General features: G+C 39.5%; 1 protein-coding gene across 9 annotated transcripts in view; it reads right to left on the minus strand.

Annotated features, from left to right (window-relative positions):
• Nucleotides 1-235: 235 nt before the first annotated feature.
• Nucleotides 236-24403, minus strand: part of LOC148082700 (sickle tail protein homolog) — a 102955-nt gene continuing 78787 nt past the window's right edge. For 4 of the 9 annotated variants that reach the window (XM_087789969.1, XM_087789963.1, XM_087789971.1 and 1 more), the window contains 17 exons: nucleotides 23572-23665; nucleotides 18058-18785; nucleotides 16481-16585; nucleotides 16096-16148; nucleotides 14120-14253; nucleotides 13653-13828; nucleotides 11878-11999; nucleotides 11656-11803; nucleotides 9027-9471; nucleotides 8656-8854; nucleotides 8308-8594; nucleotides 7832-7984; nucleotides 7518-7640; nucleotides 5430-5510; nucleotides 3833-5350; nucleotides 3245-3373; nucleotides 236-2029 (listed from right to left, as the gene is read on the minus strand). In XM_087789969.1, the coding sequence (XP_087646095.1) occupies nucleotides 1517-2029; nucleotides 3245-3373; nucleotides 3833-5350; nucleotides 5430-5510; nucleotides 7518-7640; nucleotides 7832-7984; nucleotides 8308-8594; nucleotides 8656-8854; nucleotides 9027-9471; nucleotides 11656-11803; nucleotides 11878-11999; nucleotides 13653-13828; nucleotides 14120-14253; nucleotides 16096-16148; nucleotides 16481-16585; nucleotides 18058-18785; nucleotides 23572-23665 (5008 nt within the window). In that variant the 3' untranslated portion in view covers nucleotides 236-1516. The remainder of the gene's footprint in view (nucleotides 2030-3244; nucleotides 3374-3832; nucleotides 5351-5429; nucleotides 5511-7517; nucleotides 7641-7831; nucleotides 7985-8307; nucleotides 8595-8655; nucleotides 8855-9026; nucleotides 9472-11655; nucleotides 11804-11877; nucleotides 12000-13652; nucleotides 13829-14119; nucleotides 14254-16095; nucleotides 16149-16480; nucleotides 16586-18057; nucleotides 18786-23571; nucleotides 23666-24403) is intronic. The other 5 variants (XM_087789965.1, XM_087789964.1, XM_087789966.1 and 2 more) reach the window with 5 other exon arrangements.

Genomic DNA, 24403 nt, shown 5'->3' on the forward strand with positions numbered 1-24403 from the left:
AGTTAAATGACATTCAAATAACTAACTCTGAATTACTTCCACTGCTATGATTGCATTTTTCTCCTGACATGCATCATAAAGAAGAATCTTACCTTCTACTGACACAGATGCTGGCAGGACAAAAGTGTAGTGAAGCTAAGGAACACTTCACTTTCTGGTTTGGGTGGATCATCCTCCACTGGTTCCCCAACAATTCCAGGAAATAAAATAAAAAAACACCAATGATGCTCATGGATTTCCATGCATGCAAAGTTTATTTCTACTGATCCAACACAGCTTTGTTTCGAACAAATAGCTCCGATATCATTAGATTTAAAGCTTTACAAAAAAGAAAGAAACCAAATATTTACAAAATAGATCTGTGCAAACATGTTTTTTTTCATACACCACTCTCCGACAGTATCAGACAGGCATGCTTACAAATAAACTTTGGTTCCTTAACAAAACTACTAACTCTGGAGACCTATGTACACATTGTCTTAATTTGCTCCGTATATGTAGAATCTTTTATTAGAACAGTCTATTTTGACCGAAACATGTTAACTTAAACCATTCTTTAGGAACCAGCAGTGCAAATACTGAGGTCACCCAGAGAGGGAGAGTGCCTGGTTAGATTCTCCAAACTCTTAAGACTGAGCTCAGCCTTGACTGAGTCAATGGCTGCGTTCACATGGACAGTGTTAATCAGTTATGAAAGTTCACCAAAAACCCGAGCAAGAGAGTTCTCATGCAGGACTGAATTAAGTCTTACGATGTGACCCACTGCATGCCAGGTTTGAAGCATAGATGAGGAGAAGCTATTAATATCAAAAATGATATGGAACATTTCAAAAGAACAATCCCTTCCATGTCAGGGTTGTCTACTAATATTGTGTCAAATGTTTGTAATCTTTGCCTGAATTAGCCTTTACATATTACTAAAATATTCAATTTAAACTCCTTATTTTGCAAATAAATATTCACGACTTGATTCTGATCAAACTGTCCATGTGAATCTCAGCCATAGCATAACAACTTTGGCACATAGGCACATAAATGAAAGTGGTAATCAATCATGGTAGTATTTTGTCTCATATGGTACAGAGATTGGCAGTTGATATTTGTGGAACATAAAAATAAAAATCAAATCTGTGTCCATCATGAAAATAGAAGGCATTTACAAGGGAGTGTGTCGAATATCAAGCAAAAATAAGAGACAGATTAAATATACTATGGTTATCTGCTTTTAAAAAATAAAACACTCTTTACACATGATTGTACATAAACTCTACATTCCCTAACCATTGCTACAGCAAGAAAACATCATTTCAACACCATCAGATCCATAAATCTTTATATTTGTTTGTCTAAAAAAACACCTTCAGGAAGTTAAAGCGTTGGTGAGAGAATGCCAGTGTGAAATAAAAACAAAAGGGCAGAGTGCATTATTAATACTTTACAACTTAAAAAACAACAACAAGGGGTTAAAAAAAGAACTACCCGCTGAACACCTAAGACAAAAGAGGCGTAAAAGGGGCTAAGCGTCCTTGGCTGCTGTAGCGGTTGGGATGCAGGATTTGCCGCTGCTGCCGTTGTGGGACCTGTAGCTGTTGAAGCTGGGAGTGTGAATGGTTCGGATGCTCTTTCCACCTGGGCCCAAAGGTGTGGGCGACAGAGGGGAGGGGGAGGAGGAGGAGAATGAAGAGGAGGAAGAGGAGGAGTGCACTCGACCATTCTGTGTCTGTGAGGAAAACGAAAGAGCTTTACCTGTGTGCTGTGAGGGTGTGGGGAGTTTTAGGGATCCGTTAGACAGGGAGGGGATGTGGGAGGAGGGCAGGGAACTAGAACGGGGGTTATGAGAGGACAAGATGGAGGATTTGGTCAGAGAGGAGGAGGAAGACAGGTTAATGGGGTTAGCTGCATCAGAGTTTTGCACAGACTGGGGGCTGTTTTTAGTTGAGCTAGGATAAAAAGCAGGGATTTTCGAGGTGGGAATAGCGGGGGAAATGGTTTTATGCTCCCCTCCCACTCTTTTAGCACTTCCGTTAGCCTGTAAACAGAGATGCCAAACAGATACTGGATGTCAAAACAAAAAGAAAATCTGATCAAACAATACACATAAATGGCAAGACAATGTTAAAAAAAACAACTAAATGTTACCAAACTACTAAAGTTCATTTTAAACACTGTGAGGCTCAAACTTCTGAGAACTTGAGGAACATGTTACTTGAACTGATAAGTCAATCATATTTATTTGTCCAATTTCATATTCTATTCACATCTCAGTCAATCTGTTGGCAAATGACTGAATACGTTTATATTAAAATTGAATTGTTCAAGAATGGGACAAGAAACATGTGATACATTTTCTTTGTAAATTATATCTGGATTAAATAATTTTAATAAAGGAAATGAAGATTGTACAATATACATATATATTATATACATATATATTGTACGATACAAGCAGTGTTTGCAAATGAAACCATTGTAGTTTGGATACAACAAACTATGTTTAAACAAACAAATACACCACTACGACAACTAAAACATACAAAGGCTCCATTAAAACAAAAAAAAAAGAATAGACATAAGTGTGAGGACATGTTACCAAAGAAACACATGTTAGACAGCGGTGGCAGACGGGCATCTCTGTAAGTGTCTGAGTTAGAGAGAGTGATAAGCCCTCCGAGGGGGCCGAGGATGCAGGAAACAAGATGCAAAGAGTTGGGGGGTATTTTCAGGTGTTAGGGTTCAGAAGGTGTGAGCAAACAGTGATGATGATTCGTGATTTGTCCGTGGGAATACAGTTGGTCACCGTGGGGTTAAAAAAGCTGTGCAGTTGTGTTGTGTTTAAGCAGAGGTTGAGCGAAGGGAGCAGTTCACAAGAGTCAAGGTAGGTTTGGATCTGAACAGAGCCACAAGCGTCCTGGGCACGTTTTGGCGACACTGATTAGGAACTCAGCTGTGATGGATACTGGGTGTGATGACAACTCAGATGATGACAGGATTCCTTTTTTTTCCTTTTCCTTTTTTTGTTTAGTCACCAACACAGTGAAAACCATGAGCAGTGTGGACATGCAGAAGCATACAGTACAGTGATGTTATGGGGTAACAGTCTGGAGTCAAACATGCCTTCTTGTCACTCGAGCGAATGGGAACTTGATTTACTTTTTCATTTTTTTTAACACTTTGTAAGTTTTCCCCCGTCTGAATACACATGCCTCATACTTTTGATCCCTCTGAATCCCTACAATAAAACTACCTGGCGAAACTGCCTTTGTGCGTCCTGCAGTTTTTGTTGCTTTCCTGCTTTGTCAGTAGCCGACGACTGCCTGGACTTCGCAGACATAGGGATGGGCATCCGACTAGTGGGGGACGCGACACTGGTGTTCTGCAGGGGGATCCAAACGAAAAAACAAACAAAAAATAAAACAAAAGAAGGGAAGACACACCAAATAGAAAAGAGTGAGAAATCAGGGATTGTTTATCTATGAGCTGAATGATTGACACCAGTAGAAGACCATGCACCGAGAGGGACCTACAACCTTCTACACAAAAACATGCAGTCAAAATGAAGGACGACAATCAAGTTAAGTGATTAAAGGACCGCTGCTGAAAACACACAGTTCTAGCAATGAACTGTGGGAAGAAGAGACGGTGGGTAGGAATCTGACAACCGGAATCATGTCACCATGATTTAAAAGAGGGAGAAAGTCACAGGCGACATTTCCTACGTTGCCTGTGGAGTGGATTAATGACTGTGTGATTTTAACGGTTAGCTTGGGAGTGAAGGTAGGTTTAAAAGAGAAGGACCCAGAGCCCCGTGGAGCAACGAGAGCTAGAGAGAGACCTGTTGAACTGTGGTTGGGACACTGAGGACAGTGGTGGAGTTGGGTGGGATGACTGCTGGGCGAGGGAGGACCTGAGGTTTAGACTTCCTCTCAAAGGAAGGTTTGCTGGCTAGCTTGGGACCTCTGGAAGAAGGCAGGGAGGAAGACCTTTTTAACCCCTCAGAGACCATCCCATTTCCTCCTTTTGTTGCATCTATCTCATCAGGAGAACAGGGTCCCATCTCGGTTATGGTGGTCTCCAGCTGCTTGATGGTCTGCTCTAAACTGTCCAAGGTCTTATAAGTGTTCTTCCTGATCTCATTTGTCCTGCACTGAGTCTCTGAGTTGTGTCTTTTGAGTGGTACAGAACTGGTGGACTTTGCTTCTGGGGGAGGCTTTGAGCAAGCGATCTCGTACCGCTGGGCTTCCTTGTGTTGCCTCACAGTACCATCCGACTCCTCCTCGTCTTCATACACCACCACCTGAAGCGTCTTCTTGCCAGACTTGGAGCCAGTACGAATGGCCTGTGTAAGCGCTGCAAACTGTTTTTTCGGGAACTTGAATTTGAATTTCTTCTTCCCGTCCGCCTTGATATCTCCACCTTCGGTTAGCTCAGATATTGACGACGAAGAAGAGGATGATAGGCTCGTGTGGTCTCCATTGCTCCGAGTGGCCTTTTTCCCATCAACCGCCTCCTTTACCGGCCCCGCATTCCTCTCGCTATCGGACTCCTCGCTCTCCTCGTCAATACGATCCGACAGCATCCTCTCCAGTTCTTCCTCACACTCAAAAATGGTGGAGAGGCGTTTGTATGCAGAGCGGATGTCCATTGGTTCATCAAAGATGATGATGACGGGCTTCTTGTTGTAGCTGTTGTCAAAAGGAGCGTTTGGATCCTCGACCGCGAACGAACGCTTCACTGAACTTCCTACTGTAACAGTTTGAACGCTGTCTTTTTTGGCGTTGACCAGCTCCTGGTACTCGCCGCAAGAAAGCGCCTGAACCTTCGTGTTGGTGACCATAAAAGCGATGTTGTCAGGAGGAGGAGGCGCTTCTTCTCCAGGTAGGTCCGGGCTAAGACCTGCCTCTTCATCAACAGATTTGTCATCAATCACAGGTACTTCAACTTTTTCTGGTGCCAACACCATAGGCAACGGTTTACCAGCAGGGGGCGCCACGGCAGCTGCAGGCTCCCGTGCTACGTGTTTGTTGGAAGGAAAATGTATTTTCTTTTCCTTACTAATTTTAAGTTTTTTTCCTTTCTCAATTTCTGCAGAGGTCTTCAAAGACTCTGCTCGTTTCATTTGCTTCCGGGGGAATTTGAATCCATTAAGTCCGACTGGTTTGGGTGATATCGGAGGCGGTGGCGATTTGGGCGACACTGGCGAATGCAGCTGCTGCTGCTGGCTCGAGGAATTCTCATTAACATTGACATTTGACACCTGAGATGGAGGCGGTGCTGGCTCGCGATGTTCGGGGGTTTCCTCCGTAGCTGACGGGAGCTCTTTGGGAATCTTTCCCGTCACATAGTAAATGACCTGAAAAGTAACGTAATCAAGGTCAAACCATGAAGAGAAGCAGTAAGTTGATAAGGTGTGATGATGCTAAAGTACATACCCCTTGGCTTTTTCGAACGGCGGAATTTCCATTTTCATCGGTGTCAGGATCTTTATCATCACGACTGGGCTCTGAGTTCTGCTAGGACAGTGCGTGAGGGGATTATATTACTGTGCCATTGCCATTTGCTGAATTGACACGTCGCTAGTAGCAAAAACAATCAGCAACTGCAGGGAGCCACACTGCAGTTGAATGAACGTGTTCCTTCTTGATGTGTTGGAAATTATTACTTTTAAATGCATGCAGTATAAACTAATGAACAAATGGTTTAAGACTATAAGCCTCTTTGTGCAAGAAAGGCAGTATAAGCTACTTTTTACATGACTACACATTCTTCCCAAAGCTTTATTCTTTTCAAGATAATGGGGAAAGAATATTTAGATTTTGGAGTTAGGTTGTTCCTCAGATTTCTTTAATTAATTGAGAACATAAGTAACCCATTAATTATAGACAAATCCCCAGAATGTATGTGTATTGAAATACTATTTGACATATATAAGTATATTGTTTCAGTTTAGATTGTGATACTGAAACCTCTGGGTTTATGGTGGTTTGTGATATCTTGCCTTTATTTATGGTTATTTTAAAACATGTAAATTTAAAATAAATAAAATAGCCATTGCTAGCTTGAATAAAAAAGATTTTTAAAAAAAGTGAAGTGTAATACATTTTATTTTACTTTATTTTGACCATTACAGAAGTCAAATTAATTTAGGTGCTACTTTTAAGCTCCCAGTTTGACCAGTATCTATTAAATGCATATAGTTACACCAACAAGTGAGTCACATAAATCAGTTTAAAGCATCAGATCAATGTGCGACAGAAAAGTCTGCGGAAGTCGGCTGAGAATAGTGGCGGACAAAGGTCAAAGGAAAGTGAGGCTAAATAAAATAGGAGAAAGACAACAGCATGCAAGGTTACTTAATTGACCCAAAGTGATCCAAGTCTGCAACTTTTTTCAATTATTTGAATAAATCTTAATTTAACAAAAACACTATTATTTAAAACTTTATGCAGATTTGTATCCATCCATCTATTTACTTCGTAACACATATTGTATTTAATTGCTTCTTTTCCTGTGAAAGAGCTTAAAGCTCCTCCCATCTGTCCTCATTTTCTTAACGTTGTCTCAAAGGAAGGATCAACGTTTCAAAATACTGTACTTTCTGTGCTTCACTTTGGCCTCAGGCAAAAGGAAAGACAGAGAATCATAACAAGTTTCTAGATTTTGCTCAGCTCGCTCTTGACTTTTTCTCTTAGCTTAAATGCTCCTAGCAGAAGCTAATCAAACTCACTAGCCTTTTGGTTATTTCTAGAACTTCTTATAAATCAATGGTGGTAAAGTCTAACTATGAATGTATAAACTGACAGAAGCAGAGAATACATTTAAAAAAAAATGTTCACAAACAAGTACCAACCCGGCTGCCAAATTTGATAGACGTCACATCTTGTCCTTGGCAAGTCTCAGTGGAAGTTTGTTTTCTTAGTTTATGCTTAAAAACACAGAGGCAGGGCTGGATAGCTGCTCTGCTGCAGTCACATACTTGTATTCCAGCCGCAGATAAATAAATAAAAATCTGATGTGCCTGTGCCTGGTATGTCAAGATAAAGTTGCACAACTTCAGGAAAATGCTTTTAAAAAAAACAAACAAACAAAAAACTACAACTTATTCTAAAGACCATCACTTCTTGTAATCGTGAATAAAAAATAAGTAGATCATTAAAGAGCAATGGTGTCAACAAAATGAAATAATCAGTAAAGCAAGACATGAGACGTCTGAGAACGTCAGACAGCAAAGTGCAGAAGTGTTTATTGATTTGGAAGAAACATCTAAACAAACAGGAGTAGAAGTTGGGGTGTAATCTTGCAGGCTTAATCTTGAAAGACTTCCAGAGGGATTGAAAGTAGAGGCAGCGAGAATAGGCGGGATCGGAGGCGGGATAGGAGGCGGTGTTGTTGCATGTTTCCCCAGAGCCAAAGCAAGGATGCAGTTACACGAGTGTTGAGGTTAGGCCGTGAATATTTTGACACACACGGCAGAGGCAGGCGGGGTTAGCTCGAAAGGCTGATGAAGACAAACATGTTACCTTTTTCTCTTTGAGGGGCAATAAATCCCCTGCTCTGATTTCTCTTATTTGTGCTTCCATCCCAGGAGTGGGCTCTACTGTATGTTTCAGCTCAACCTCTTTAACTGTGCACTTCTGGAAAACCTGAATATTGCAGAGAGTTGCAGAGGAAATGGAAAGAGGGACTTTGAAGAAGAAATTGAACACCTCAACCAGGAGAATTCATTACCGGGTTAGTTCCCGCACTTCTGACCCGACACCAAGAGAAAATGATTGAAATCCTCCACAGCCAAAACATTTCAAATGTGGTTTGTGTGTGTGTGAGGACAGCATACCTGGAGTTCTGCCATGATCTTGTCCCCTTCGTCCTCCTCCTCTTTAGAGGGAGGTGCAGGTACAAGAGGAGGGGTCGCAGGCTTCTTAGTCTCCGGTTGACTTTTGTTAGGTTTGGTCGGGGAGGTTGGAGATTGAGCTTCTTCTTCGCCCTCCTGTGGAGCAGACACCAGCCCACAGCATTAAAAGAAGATTCAGATTAAAATACCTTTGACGACCAAGAACAACTCAAAAAGGAAAAAGAAAAAGGAGGAGAGTCTTATTAAGAACTTTAGCAAGTTATATTTATAGTTAACTAGTAATTATTCATTAAAATAAATCAAATTTCTACATGATCATTCTCATTGATATATTAGCCACAGGGATTAATTTGTGTGTAGCCGCTTGTATTTTGAAAAGTTTGTTCAGATGCTAACGGACATGTAAACACTCACAAAAACATACTTGGTTACATCCCTTCATGGGGTCAAAGACCTACCTGGGACGAGACAGACTCCTTCCTGCCGGTGTAGACCACCTCTCCAGAACGTGTCGTGGTCATTCCTGAGTTGGAGTAGGTCTTCCTTGGAGGTGGCGGTGGTGGAAACTTTCCAGATTTTTCCGATCCTTGTCGCGTGAGACCTACTAAAGAAGTCGGCTTGCTGACAGGTTTGGACCTCTCCTGCACAGGTTTGGCTGCTTTCTCAATCGCTGGCTTCGGGAGTTTTTCGGGTCCCCTCTTGAGGGGTCTGTTTGAGTCAGACTCAGAGGGAGGCTCCTTTGCATCTGAAACATCACAAACACACATTCAGCTCAGCTCATCCTTTTGTCATAACGAAACTTGTACCTGTCGGTGACTGCAGAGGACTGGGGGTTTTTGACGAGTCAGCAGAGGCAGAATTGTGCAGGGTGGTGTTCTCTCCAGCTTCCAAAGGGGGAAGACCCTTCATCATGTTGGCCTCGGCCTCCTGGAGGAGCTTATCGAACTCCTTTCCATCAAATTGGCCCATGTTCTGCCTCCTCTCTTCCCACTCCTTCTCAGCTGCCTGCAGGAAGCATTTGAAGACTTTTTAAGTCAATTGTTCTATTATGTCCTATTTAAAATCAATACATATTGAGTTATACATCATTCTTAATGCATTTTCAGCGACAGCAAACACACAACATTTAGATGAATAAAGACAATCGCAACAAATATGAGGACTTCAGTGAACACACCTGGATGGTAGAGGCTCTGCTCTTGCACTTCTCCTGACTGCTCTGCAGCTCCTCAATGACATGATCTTGCCTGGACAAGCCGTTTCCATTATTCACAGAGTTCCCATTCGTCTTCTTGCGATGAGCAGGACTTGGTGGATCCACCACCCTGGGAGACTCCCGGCCTTGACTCTTGCTGAGTTGAGAGCTCTGAGCAAGCGGGGGTGTCTGCGGAGGGCTGGGCTGAGTAGACAGAGCCGCAGAGTGCTGGGACTGGTGCATGTGGACCGGAGAGCTCTGGATGTGATGGATGACCACGGGAGACGAAGGCATCACTTCGGACTTGACTGTGGAATTCTGAGGCTCCAAGGGGAGTGTTGTGGAGTCGGGAGCTATGAAGGATGTCTCTACCTGGCGGACGTTGCCCACCGGGTCAGGGACTGGATGAGGAGCTTCAGTGACAGACCTGCAAAGATGAATCATATTCATCTCTTTATACCAGACCTGGGTGCAGACCTTGGGCTAAGTGCAGCCCAAAACCCTCTTTGACTGTAAACCTCACAAGGGTCAAAGATCATGTAGAGACTTACAATTCTATTATGTATATATTCACATTGTTTATAAATTGTCAGTAAATATGACTATTGGTTCTTGTTTTTTATTTTTTGTGTTTGAATAATAATTGCCTTTTAAAAAGATTAAAGTGAATATACAAATATTTGGAAAGAAGTGCTTTAACATCAGATTTGTAAGTTATATAAAATATAATTAAAATAATAATTTTCAAATATTTAGCTTGATTTCTATTCCTTTTACCCATTTGATTCAAGGAACTGAAGATTAGTTATATTGGAAATAGGGTTGCGATGTCATGAATAATATCAAACTATTGATTATTTTCTTTCAATGTGTTTAATTTCCGACTTAACACTTAAATAAAGAACAAATTAAAATCAAACAATGAACTTTGAATAGTCTTGTTTGGTCACTAAAAAACTAGGCCATTCATATTTGTTGCTTCTTTACGATCACAGTTCCAGCAGCAGCAGCAGCAGCAGCAGCAGCAGCTCTGGAGTCTGCATCATATTAAAATAGAAATAAGTTCCAGTATTGTGCTGTAAAATTATTCACTCAAGTTTAGCGAGAGTGGGGGGTGAAATCTGGGTTGACTGTTGGCAGCTCTGTTGAAGAATTGCTACATATCTGCCATCGATTCTCTCATTTTACCTTTATTTATCAGCCCCTGATAGTACTTCCATATAACTTCACATTCAGCTCTGACGATAGATTTGGAAATAAATGGGGAATAAAGATTATTTGTCAACATATAAGACTACATAAAATGACTTCAACCACACACAGCCTCTAACTTAGCTCTAGAAAATTTGGGTGTCATGTTGGATGTCATAACATTATTATTGACTATAGTTGATGTTGTTGAGTGATTGATAGATTTATTGATTGATATACCTTTATTCTTTCCATACTTGAAGCTATATTTTGTCACAGCAGTTAAAAAAAGATTAACTATAACATGACTTTAATAAGTGACATGACAGTACACGTATAAAAAACAACACACATAATAGCAAAACAATAAAAAACAAATATTAATTATAATAACATAAAATAAAAGCACAGTACAGTAAATTATATTAAAGAGCAACAATAAACATTACAAGTATAGGAGGTTATAAACACAAGTGATGGCGAGATGAAGCCTCATGAACCACTCATGCCTTAGAGAGGCTTCATTTGCTCCACCGCGCCATCAAGTGGACAATAAGTGTGAAGCTCTGACAAAATTTGGCGTAAATGATTCAGAATTAGAACAAGAAACTTTTATTTTCAGATTCTACGATTTGTTGGATTTGAAGAAAGGGATATGAAATTGTATTTTAATAGAAATCTGAATATGTTTACATATTTATAACTATTACAGACCATACTGATGTCTAGGTATATTTGAGCTGATAATTCTGTTTTAAAATGCATCAGATACATAAATGCATTGTTTAAAGACACAACTTTATTCTCCAGAATGCCTGGTTAGTGTCTTTTTTGAAACTCAATCAAATTGTAGAAATACTAAGGTAGTTCATTCTTCAGAATACACTCTCCGGTGTCAATCATAGTGGAATATAAATACTGTCTGAACAAAAAAACAAAGTAAGCCAATCCTCCAATGTTTAGTTCTTCCTCAAAATAATGTATTTTATTTTATTTTTTCACCATGTCATGTCTGGGGCTCTGTGGAGATCAGCTAAAAACACTGCCTCAATAGAAAAAACTCATCTTTCCTGCAGGCTCCAAGACTAAATATTGTCGGTTGCTAAGGAGTCTAGCAAAAATAATCCGCCAATTCTAATAGATGTGAGGGGAGATCATTGTGTTTTGTGTCACATTATGCGGGAGGCCGCAAGCTCACATCTAACCAGTCACGTGGTATGCCGGAAATATTTTCAATTGGTCTGTATTTTAATTTGATTGATGGGAAAATGGCTAGTGTGATGCTTTTCTTTGCACAATTATTTTCACTTTACTTTCTTCCTGATTTATAGAATCAAACAAAAAATCACAATAGGTGTTGAGTTCAATAATGTGATGAATAGAAACTGGGGTCGAAGGTGACAAACAAGTCACCACTTACCTCCTCATACTGCTCAGTGTGTCTGTGAGGCTCTTGACCCTCTTCAGCATGCTGTCCAGTTTATGAGGCTCCTCCTTCAGAAACTTCACAGCTTCCACCTCCACTCGGAGCACAGCTCTCATCCTGGTCTGCAAGGCAGGGAATTCACCTGCACCGGTGAAAATACAGCATCAGAAATAGTGTAAAAAAAACAACTAGATTAAATCTTGAATCCTATCGTACCTTTGAGGCCCGCGAGTGACTCTCCCACCTTCCTCAGAGTCACCGCTCCCTCCTCCACTTCCTTCAGAGTCGCAACTCTGTGAGCGTCTTTCTGTAGAACGCCTACATACTGCTCCAGCTCACTATAGAAACCAATAGAGGGTAAAACACACATTTATTAAAAAAAGCTATCTTTCAAATGCGCGTTATATAAATATATTTGGAGACATCTGAGAAGACTTTTGATAGGTCAAAATTCTTGCTGCATTCAGCACATTCTTCTCCTAACTCAGATATTTGGACAAGATACGATTACACGATTCCCAAAACCACATTACTGGTGAACCTATGAATTATCCAGGCATTTCCTCTTGTTGAAAACTTTTTCATATGAACTTCCCGCATATATTTTTGAAATCAACCATCTGTTTCAGACAGAAATAACATTGTGTGCCTGTGAACTCACACATCAGCCAGTTCAGGATAGATCAAGATTAGACACATTTTTAAAGGAAATAATAAATACTGAATAATAAAAGAATAAAAAGAGATTACAATCAGTCAATAATAACCTCTAACAATCCTCTGGTTTGAGGTCTTTGCAATGTGGAAATCACATAAACTTCACAACACAATGTTTAATCTAAACAAAAAATGTATTTGTTATAAAGTCTAAAAACCATAGTAGAAATACTCTAATTAAGACTTTAATCTGAGGATGATGGAACAACTTTTATTCCTTTTTACTTTCATCGAAGATGTTGTGTTTTTTATTCCTCGCTTTTATTTTTTTATTCCTCACTTTTATTTTTTTATTCCTCACTTTTATTTTTTTTATTCCTAACTTTTATTTTTTTATTCCTCACAAAAAATCAAATTAAAAGTGTAATTATTAACCCTTGTATCATCTCAGGGTCAAGGTGACCCATAGGTCCAAAAAAAATATGTAATTGTTTTAACCCCTGTGATTTTCTTGGGTCAAAAAGAACAACGTCTACCACTAAATATGTAAACATCTCACATTGACCCTGAGATAACACAAGGGTTCAAAAAAGAAATGTTGATAATGAGGTAGGGAACAGATCATTCAATTGCCAGGATTCTAACAGCTGCTGCTCAGCTACTTTTTAAACGGCAGCACAAAACACAGCATACAATAAAACTAAAAATGTATCAATGTTCATGTACTGTAACAAAAATATTACTGAAATAAAAAAACAAACTCTGTGTTTGAATATGTGGTTCAAAGAGAGTTGTTTAAATGATTTTATGCTCTGTTTGTGTATTTTGTTAAAATTTCATGTGATGCATTTTTTTCTTTTTCAGATTTATTTTTACTCTACCAATGATAGAAGAAATTATAAAACTTTTGGGGAAATACAAAAAACCTGAAGAGTCAAATCAAAAGAAAAGTAAAATCTACAATATATTAGACTTAGTATTTGATGCTACATTGAGCATTTAACAAGTTCATTATCACTTCTTTAAAGAGCAAATGAACTCGATCGCTGCTCTGACTGAAAAACGAGTGAATCAAAGATGAAGCAGAAAAAATAGCCTCTGACTCTGATTCTTTGTTTTACACAGTCACTCCTATTCATGCATGTCTATACAAGACTGATCTTCTCAGGGCGTTGGTTGTCTTCAGGATTACTGACGTGATGATAAATGGTGACCTTTTATCAATCTAAATGTGGAGGTAATGACTAGCTTTCTGGTGCTAAAACACAGTTATAAATCTGTTTTATATGTTGTCAGGCAGCACCGTCGCTGTGACATTCGTCGTAAGTTTTCACCTGAGTTGTTTGAGAACATGCTCCTCCAGGCCCAGGTACTTGTGTCGATCCTCTTCCACCGTAGCTCTCTGCTTCTGGACAGGGTCCTCCAAACGTCGCATGGCTTCAGAGAGTTTAACACTGATCTCCTGCTCTGCCCTTTTGAGCTGCACCCGTAAAACCTCCTGATTCTGGAGCTGGACATTTGAAAAAAGGTTGTTTTTTAAATTTTTGGAGATTTTTAAAGCTTTGAAGATTCTGGAGCTTCCTCCCAACATTTTGTGAAGAACATCTCCTTATCTTTAATGTCAAATAAAGGCCAGAAAATAGACATTCAACTGGTTCTTATGAAGGTCCAGGATAAAATTGAAAAAACGAATCAGCCAGAGCCAACTCTAAACAACATATCTCCCTCCTGACATTCCTGATTTCAGATATATGTTGAGGTTAAGTGACATCATTCAGGTGGAATCAGGGGAAATATTTACCTGTAGCTGACGCATCTGATGCAGTTGCAACCGAAGGTCAGAAACGTTCTTCCTAAACAGGTGGAGGTTGACTTTGAGGGGGCTCTTATCTGAAGGCGGCCCATTATATTTCTGCACCAACACCGGAGAACCCCCTGGACACACAAAATAAGTATATAAAAACACATGATCAAGTTCTAGACACCTCAACACTGGAATCCACCTCTTAAATATATATAAATAATATATATTTTGGAATTCAACTTTACATTGAAAAAGCATTATGTTAAGAGTGTAAACACACATTTCATATGGTACATCAACATTTTTATATTAAAAAGGATAAAACAGAAAAACAAAAACACAAAGCTGCAGCCATTCAAATCCGTCTCATCTGCAGCCCGACAATAGCTTCATGCTGACTCTAAGCCCTGCTGACGTGGACTTTGCTTCTGTTTGGCCAACCAGTGAAAAAACTTTTGTCCTTCTAATCTCCAAACTCTTTTCACTCTTGTTTGTCTGACATGCTGTGCAGCAGCTGCAACCTGAAGTACAGGTTGCTATGTACACTGCTGGACGTGTGTGTGGCCCGTTTGTTTCTCACTGTAACAATCACTGGAGCTTCACCTGCATAATGAGAATCAATCTCGGGGATTAGATCTTCGCTGCATTCTCACGTACATGTAGCACGTTGCACACAAGAATGCAGTGAATCATTCTAAAAGTTGTGCAATTAAATGCATCTTCTTCTCGTGAGATGGGACATCTTTATATTAGACCTGGATCTGCCCACAGAGCATGGCAGATGCAATTGAATCACTGAATCATCTTGGCAGGATTTAGAGTTATAGCATCTTGTTTTTCGGTAAGTAGTGCTTTGAGGGGATCGTGTTAGCCCTGATGGCTTTTAAGTCAGATTAAACTGACTGTACAGGGATGAAGCTTGTAAGGAAATACGACCAGCTGACTAGACATGGAGCCTCACTTTGTTTTCCAGCCCTTGCACGGCTGCTCATTGCAGACTGTTGACTGACACTGATGTGTGGACTTGTCTGCACAAGACATTGCAGCAATAAAACAAGGAAAAAAGGAAAGAAAAAGTAGCGCTTGTAAAAGCAAAATAAGAAAACTGTGAATAATGATTTCTAAAGGATTTAATCAACTAAAATTAAGTGAATTACGTTTAAAAATACACCTGCATTTAACAAAATCTGAGGCGCTATCCCTATCAACATCCCTCTCCATAACAGTCACCCTAACAGCAACCTTAAGCTTTGCCGCCCAGCCAACAAATCGCAGCCTTTGATCGCGTCTGACAAAGCAACATAGAAGTTTCATTTAGATACAGTGTTTTAGCGACCAATCAGCAGTAACTAAATAGAGCAGTGTGTAGAAAGGCATCATGAGTTCACCGTTTTATTTGCACCATAATTAAGGTGGGTGTGATATATAAGTGCCTCTCTCGAAGTTCTGTGAATGACAAATTACTTTGCTGTTCTTGACCACTTACTACATCATTTTTAGTATTTTAATATGCAATACAATGTGAAAAAACAGCAAGGCCACTGATCAGAGTTCACCCCTGGTATTTCTATAAACAGATAATAATTGTACTTGATTGACAATGATGGATTTGTTTCCTGTGATTTATACACACATTTCTTAAAAGACAATATATGTACGTACACACACATACTGATTGTGTTTCCCTAGTCTTTTTTTATTGGTTTTTTTTAATTCAAATATGTATGTTCTCTGGAATCCTTTATTTTTTAAAATACCACATCACCAGGAAGTCTCATTTGTTTATAGTTTAGCTAATGTGTTCCGTTTTATCTGTCCACCAGGGGGCGCATTTGTGGATGTAGCGCGTTGAATATTGAATCCTTCATCACATCCAGTTATAATATGGGGCTGAAAACAGACAATCTCCCCAGGCTGTGTCATCACTTGTGTCAAATGATTCCTATATTATTTCCCACAGACATTACACTAACCTGAGCTGTGTGCGCTGTGCGCTGGAGACGATGTCTTCGGAGGTCTCTCACTGCTGTCACAAAGAGAAATAAATCACTACAGGAAGGAAAAACAGTAATTCATCAAAGCTATTTAACCCTCTGTTATGTTAAGTATTAGTGCAGACAAACACATGACGATGGGAAAGACAAACCAGAAAGTTTTAGATGACGTTGATGTTGTTATACTTGTCAGTTTCGAGCATAAAAATCTTGCACAAACCTCTCAAATCGTCAAGCAAACTTTAAAACAAGAGCCTGCAGCCAAACAGAAGCCACGTACATAAAGACGAGCGACCGCTAAGCTTGTGTGACAGTGTTGGCTGAATCAATAGGTAAGACCCTCTCCTTTATTGTTGGTGCTTACCTTGAAGGCTCCTTGGTGCCACTAGTGTTAGGACCCTTTAAAAGTGCATGCTGAACAAGACCAGTCAAGCTGGCAATCTGTTGCTCCATAGCCTTCATTCGCTCTCTGCAGAAACATCAGAAAATTCTACTTTCAGCACTGATGCCGAGTGCAGTCTCCCCCAAATATTAGCTCGGTCTCACTGTATCCTGATTTATGAAGAATATGGCTCTAAGTTGTGATGATTGATCAGAAAAAAATAAAATAAAATAATAATAATAATATAGTCACTATACGTTATTAAAAAGTAAAAAACAAAGTGTGTAGAATGGTTAATTAAAGCAACCCCAAAACAATATCTGGAAGAAAACTAAAAATAATAATAAATTACATTTCGTTGTCTTGAAAATGTAGAGTGTGTAAATAAGGTGTAAATAAACTACACTTGTAATTTCAATACGATAAGTAACAATAAAGTAATTTGACTTGGATACAATTCCATGTTGGTTTTTAAATTTGTTAATCCGTAAAGTTTCCTGCAAAACTGTCATTTTCTTTTAATGTTTATTTAGATGATTCTTTAAGCTGATTTTAATATGTTGGTAAAAATAAAAACAAAATGGGATGATGAAAAAACACCAACAGTGACACAGGAAGGCATCACAGCCAATCAAAGGAAAATTAACTTTAGATCATATTGAATCCTACTAAGCTTTTCATCTCCATGTATGACAGACAGACTTTTTGAACTATGGAGACAGAACGTGAATGGTTTAGACAAAAAACAAACCAGTAGATAACATAAGCCCTAAAACAACTACAACTCTTGAGTCTTGTACGTTTCCCAGTATATTTTCCAAACATGAGAGTTTGTTGAGCTCATTTCTAAAGCCCTTTTTCCAAAAGGTAAACATTTGCTGAGGTTTTTCGAGGTATATTATGAAATATGAGTCACTGCTGTTGGTATGTGGTGTCAATGTATGAATGTGTGGTCTGTGTGAGAGGAGACTAAGCCAAGCAAGATAGAAAAATACGATTATATTAACGTAGTAAAATAGCTACTACGTGGAGACCAGGACTTTAGGTCAGTTTTGCATGTTTTTACAGATCAATCCTAAGCTGTGGTAACCATGATTAATATTTACTAGAACTTGTGAGGATTTGAGGCTCTGAAACTAGAGACTTAACATATATAGACTGGTTTGTTTCTGATAAAACGCCTGCGGTAGCTGCTGTAGGAGTGTTTTCACACATACTACAAAGGTAAAAAATAAATGTTCTTGTAAGAGCACTGAGGGTCTCTCGAGGTTTAACAATATAATGTGTTTAGTTTGTTGTTTTAGCCTTTGCAGCTTTATGATTCTGCAGGTTTAATAACAATCACATGTCAGGACTGGAATGAGAAAAACTGCTGTGTAAGCAGAATCTACTATGTGCATTATTAGTTCACTGCATCTGCTCAAAACAGCAATGTGACGTTCTGGTTAGAGTGAAACTGTGGATGCAGGGTTAGTTCATGCAATGATGCAGAACATTATTTTCTAGTGTGGCCAGAGTGACATTTCTAATGCATATTTCATCCACCTCTTAGGACTTACCGGGTCTGGTTGTCCCCAGCGGGAAGGATGGGCGCTCCCATATCTGACACCACAGGTGATCGAGGCTTGGCGCCCATCAACTCTTCTTTCCTGAATGACTGTCGCCCGGGGGAGCTTCGCTCCATGGGACCTATATGAGGAGGACCGCCGTGGATGTCAATCATCCTTACCTCTGAGATTCGGTGAGGCGATGGTGGAGGCGTCTTTGAGCCCAGAGTGGGCAGTTGGCTGTTTCTGGACTTCTGCCTGTATAAGGAGGGGTGATCGACAGTGTCTGTGGGACTCGGACCCGTGTAAGAGCTAGTGGAGCGGATGGAGGCACGGTGGTACGCATGGTCCGGACCATCAAGGCCCGGGTGTGGTCCGTGGGCTGTCGCCATAGCTATTCTTCCATCTTGTAGATGATAAGGATCTGCGTACAAGCCCTCGTTCGCCCGTGAAAGACTATGACTCTTCCCGCCCGGGTTCTCATCCGGCTTGACGTCCCGTCTCTCCAGGATTGCACTGGGACACGGGGAGATGGAGCGAGGCGGAGCGTTGGTATTTGGAAGTCGCTCTCTGGGCATAGTGGCACTGCCGGGGACGGATCCCTGTCGGGGGCCAAAAGGAATCCTGGAGGGGGAAGGAGGCATGGAGTGAGGAGCTGTGGGGGGGGCTCCCTGCATCGGGTGGTGAGGTGGAGGACCCATGGGTGGCTGCCTCATAGGATTCCCCATATCCATGTGTACCTACAGAAAACAAACTAGATTAGAGCCGAATATCCTAATAACATCTAAACCTCAGCAGGGTTTCATCTTGTTCAAACATGAGTCTTGACTTCAAAACCCATTTCTCCTTTAAGATACTTCTCACTAGTCTTTCCACTCAATAGGGGATTATTTCTGCAGGCAGATATTTTTGTTCAAAAAAAGATAAATCCATCAGAGTCAACCTGTTTTATAGCTTCTTTTTTTTTTACTGTCACAGACAATTATAAATCAGCCGACATCAAAGTACAGCGGCTTTCACGGATCAAGGGAAACGTGCATATGATCAAGCTGCTGCGGGTGAATTCACAAAACTATAACTTTCACACGAAACAAGTCAACGAAACCAGGTCAAATTAAACTAATTCTTATTATATTTGGCAAAAAATAGCCCATTATGAAACAACCTAACAATAACAGTTAACAATTATTATATGAAGTTAAAACACTTAATTGAGCCCTTATCTTTTTTATCTAAAAATTAAAGTAGGACAACAAAACACACGCATAAAATATTGTCATAGGCCCCTTTAAAAAACACATCAACAGTGTTCAGATGAACAACGTGATCTGAAAATACAGCAGGGGTGTGACCTGTTCTTTAATTCTCTTCCTGAAAAACAAACAAGCTATTGTTCACTGTCGGCTTGACTTGTGGGACATAAGCTAAAGCTGCAAAGTTCACCTGATAAGAAAAAAGGCATCTTTGTATCTATTTTACCGGGAAAAAAAAGATCTTGAAAGACACTGAGGTGGGCTTTCTGCTCGCTGTGTTTGTGTACTTGTCTGCTGGCTGGTAAATTGTACAGTAACCAAAACCTGGGTTTGGCTTGGATAACAAAGAAAGAGAAAATGAGTCACTGGCGGGGAAAGCACAAAGCTCATAAACACAGAGGCAACAGATCTGACCAAGCAGCAGAGCCGTGTAATGAAGAATCTTCGCCTACATAATCAACAGAAATGACTTTCACTGTCCATTGGGCATCTGTAGGATTCAGGAAGGCAGATTTAGTATCATATAAGCCAATCCAACTCGATTTTAAACCTCTAAAACGACTGAGAAAAGATGCATTATAACTGAAAGAAGTCACTGGACGTCTAGCAACATCATAAAACTCTGTATATTTACACAACTTCAGAAACAACAAACAGGAGCAACATAAACACATAGTAGATCTTTTATCAATGTTTGGTTATCATATTTATCTTTACAGTGTTGGCAATGATTCAGATCACTCTCACTACTGAGAATACCATAGTTCTCCAAATCAACATTGAATGTCGAGGGATGGGATTAATCACTTGTGTTAAGAGCTGCACTTCCTCTATACTTCGCACCATCAGTATGACTTCATGGCTAACCCTAACCCTTCTGGGCTGGGAGTTACTTTGGCACCACATTTCTGTGCCAATTACAGTGCAGCAAGATCTGTTTGGTTTTTTTTGCTCTGCACTAATCTCTGCTCCAGGACCAAGCAAGTAAAAACCTGAAAAATAAACACACCAAAAACCACATTGGGAAAATGAGAGGCCTGGTTGAGAACATTTGGTTTGAGTTTAGCCGCCAGAGGACCTCCCTCTTCTCCTAGTTTCCACTGCACTTAGCTTTAAAAATGGACTCTCTGTGTACAAAGTGTGCAAATTTGTTTCTGTCTCTTGCCATGTCAACAAACGGGATCACAAAAGGAAGCTTTTAGACGCAGCCAAGCTACACAGATAAGAGGCGGGAGTTGCCTTGGAAAGATGTGCCAACATCTGGAGACAATGCTATTGTGTATACGCTGCTGATCTGAATTGACAATAACTTAGCATCTTTTGAAAGTGGAGTCATTTTATTAGGGTCAAAATATAATACATTCTGATATCTTTTTAATCTAATATAGAAATTAAGATAAAGCATAAGGGTGTAAACTTAAACAAGGGTCCAAAATATAAAACACGCACAAGATCGTGAGCTCCATAAAACTTTATCAAGTTACGTTTAAATAATACTCCTTTAACAGGAAATGTGAGCCTGAAGCTAACATTCTACGTCATTAAATTAAGTATTTTGTTCACAGCAACACACAATGTAAGCATGTAACACCTTGAGAGACTTGCTCAATGTTTACTTCCGACTTCCAACTTCCAACTTGTTCATTGTTGCCCGAGTAGCCACCAGATAAATATTAATGTGAAGGCTAGTTTTAACATAGAACCTCTGTGTGGTTAGTATCACAATACACCAATTACACTTTGCCATTGACTCTGAAAGCAAATGTGTTTCCACTTAATATCAATGTCATCCTTTTCTTTACAAAAGAAGCTTGAGAACACCCATGCAACGATGATCTAGTTTTTATTGTGCTTTAAAATCAATTTAAGAAAAACATGTCCAAGTCATTTTAAGTCACACTCTTTATTATCTTGAAGATCTTTGCCGTCTATAAGTTTGACATATTTGTAATGTAATTTCCATTTCATAAAACAAAGCTCCTTTGCTGGAGAAAACCAACTATCTAGAGGGGTAACAATAGAAATTTAGATTCAAAAGTAAACAGTGTTATCAGTGAGAAGTCACAGCGTCTTATTAGGTCACTTATCAGTAAGAATGTTTATCTGTCTGACCCAAGTCAATAATAAATATTTCACCAAACACAACCAGCCTCTGTCTAGTTTGGACCACACACTGTCATCGTCACATTTTCAACACATTTACCAGAGTAGCAAGAGGTTGTAGAAGTTTAAAAGTGTTAAATAGATGAGGAGCCTATAAGGTCCTTCACTTCAGAGCCAAGTTTCATTGTATTATTAATGCACTTAAATAGAGACGCTGCTGAGAACAAGAGTCTCAAATGACCGTGTGGTGTTGAATATCTGCTCCGTAATAAGAAGAGCATTTCATACAAACACAATTGTTTGATGTAATCCAAGGCAACACACAACCTCATTCATTGATCAGATCTTAGTTAGAGAGTGACAGAAGTATTCGTGAAAGCGGCTTATCTCAAACCTCCAAGATTTCACAATGTTCTTCTTCCAAAACCTGCCAATTCAGCAAATGCCAGCGATATTAAAGGCAACTCTGTGGCAGACGAGTAAAGGGAAGATAAAAAGAAAACAATTGAAGTCGGCCAGTTGTTTTGTTTTGTTTTTGCAAATCTTGCTGTTCAGCTATCGGCTGTCTTTGCTCGTTATGGAAACAGCTTTATGTGTTTCCACTTGAAGTACAAAGTTCGCCTCAACAACTTGCCTTTCAGCAACGCTTTTCTCGCAATCATGCAGTTCGTCTTTATCTGCATCTTGGATTCTCTCTTCCCGATCACTTGCAGAACAATCAACATGTCAGGAGTCAAAAGAAGTGAACTTCTTCAAGCATTTTTAGTTTTTGAATGTTGTTTATGAGACAGAAAGATACATATTTGGAGTAAATATAATCCTTTTTGTTACTATGTGTATAGAAGTATTTTACTCAAGTACTAATTTGATGATGAAATGTACACACACTAAGTAAACTTAACTTACATTTACTTACATGTACGTTTATTTAAGCTGAAGTAAATCAAACAGTAAATTGTACGTTATTACTATCACAGCCGAGATAGAGGGGCCTTAAGTGGTGAAAAAAAGGACATGATATACTAAGATATATAGATGTTTTTATTTTAATTTGCAATATAAAAATGCTAAAACAAAAAATTAAACATAAAATATAAATATTTAAGTACTTTTAGGCCACAATGTAATTTTCTTTTTTGAAAGTGGTAACTAAGATTACTATGATTTAAAAATAATAGACACAAAACTTACTTAAACGACAATGACTAGAAAAAAACTTACATCTCACCTCTTAATAGTTAAGTTTTATACAATTAAACAATCTTCACTTTCATTTTGTCCTCACATCATTAAAGTTCTACTACATGCATGCATTTGTAGAACCACGGTTATAATAGACGTGGGTTTATGTGTGATGAACTGATGAAACAGCACATAAACCCAGATGTGTTGGTCAATAATTGACACAAATTGCAATATGTGTGAAGCTAACCACATTTAAATATTTCAACATTTTTTCTTAGTTTTATTTGGTGTTAACAGGGTGTCCCATGGCCACCCTGGAAAGTAGCGTCTATAAATACCTCAAAAAAACACCCCAACCTAATAAGCCCTCATGATCTACATCTGTTCTCCTAGAACATCAGCCATCAGTGTAAGGATACACCCATGATACACATTTCTCATGATCAAGAGTCAAAGCATTTCGTATACTAATCAATCCAGACAGGCAAACATTATATTGTACTATTATGATACCTCTGATCTGACCAGGGTTTCTCTGTCCCATGATCTCAAACCGGACAATCTTAAACACCTGTGGCTTGTGAGTCTTTAGAAAAGTCTGTTTTTTTCTTCCAAAAGTATCAAGACATTTTTGAGAATAAGTGACCACCAAGATTTCCAATCTAACAAAAATACTTTTTGCCTTTTGTTACTTCAGGAGGAGAACACATGGAATCTTTTCTTGAGCAACAGATTAGAGCTGTTCTTGAGCAAGAACGTTCAATTGTCCCTAAAGCAAGCCACAGTTGAGCAAAGAGATGAGGCCTCTTCGAGAACAATATAAGACCCCCCCATCAACAGATTAAAAAGAAGCAGGGGGACATTCCTTTCCTTCCTGCAAACAGGATGTGAGAGTGAGAAGAATTAGAGGTCGGCCCTTTCCCTCCCTGCAGCTGCTGCTGTTAACGAGGCCATCATTTTCACTGCCGTGTCGGGAGGTACTCACCCGGGCGTCCCCGTTGGCAGGTCTGGGACCATGGTTGAAGGCCTGAGCAGGGTCCTTGTGGTAAACCTTCAGGCAGGAGTGGTCTGCGATGTTCCTGTACGGAGAAGAGGTTTGCAGCGGTAAGAACGCTGCCCAGTAGTCGCCGTCTGAAAGCGGGCGTCGCTGCCACAGCCTGCTCTTGAGAAGACCGGCTAAAGGCAAATATCCTGAATACGGCTCCGAGAGTCTTCTGTTGTGTGCCATTATATCAATTCCCTTTCTCGGTTGCATCTAAAATCCTTCAGCGATTGTCGCACTCTCACTACGGAGCCGGACGCTAGTGCCAACTCCCAGGAACCACGGGACAATTTATTACAGCCTTGATAAGGAAAGGTGACAAAGTTCACATGTACTATACCAACAACTATAGCTGCTTTTTCTGTTGAAGAATGGGACAATGCTGAGCTTATGATGCTGACTATATGCTAGCAAGTTTGTATTAGCTTATCAGATGAGAGGAAGACACGCTTATTAGTAGACATACGGAACAATATAAGATAATTCACTGCTTGCTTTTACTAAATCTAAAAATACAATGTTCCCTGCTATCATTATATTGAAATAAAATGAAATGGGAAATAAGTAAAATGTTATTACGTGGGCTAAAAATGATTAAAAGCAAAAGTAAGACATAAAAATGTATTCCCGTTTCATCATCTTTTAAGGAAGAGAATTCTAGATAAAAAAGATTACTGCTACAGTAATAAAATAATTAGCTTTTACATACATATACTTTTAAATCTAGTGTAACGCATAAAAGAAAGTTTTAAACAAACCATGAAAAAGCAACATG

Source organism: Callionymus lyra, chromosome 4, assembly GCF_982586985.1.
Source record: "Callionymus lyra chromosome 4, fCalLyr1.hap1.1, whole genome shotgun sequence".
Lineage (NCBI taxonomy): Eukaryota > Metazoa > Chordata > Actinopteri > Syngnathiformes > Callionymidae > Callionymus > Callionymus lyra.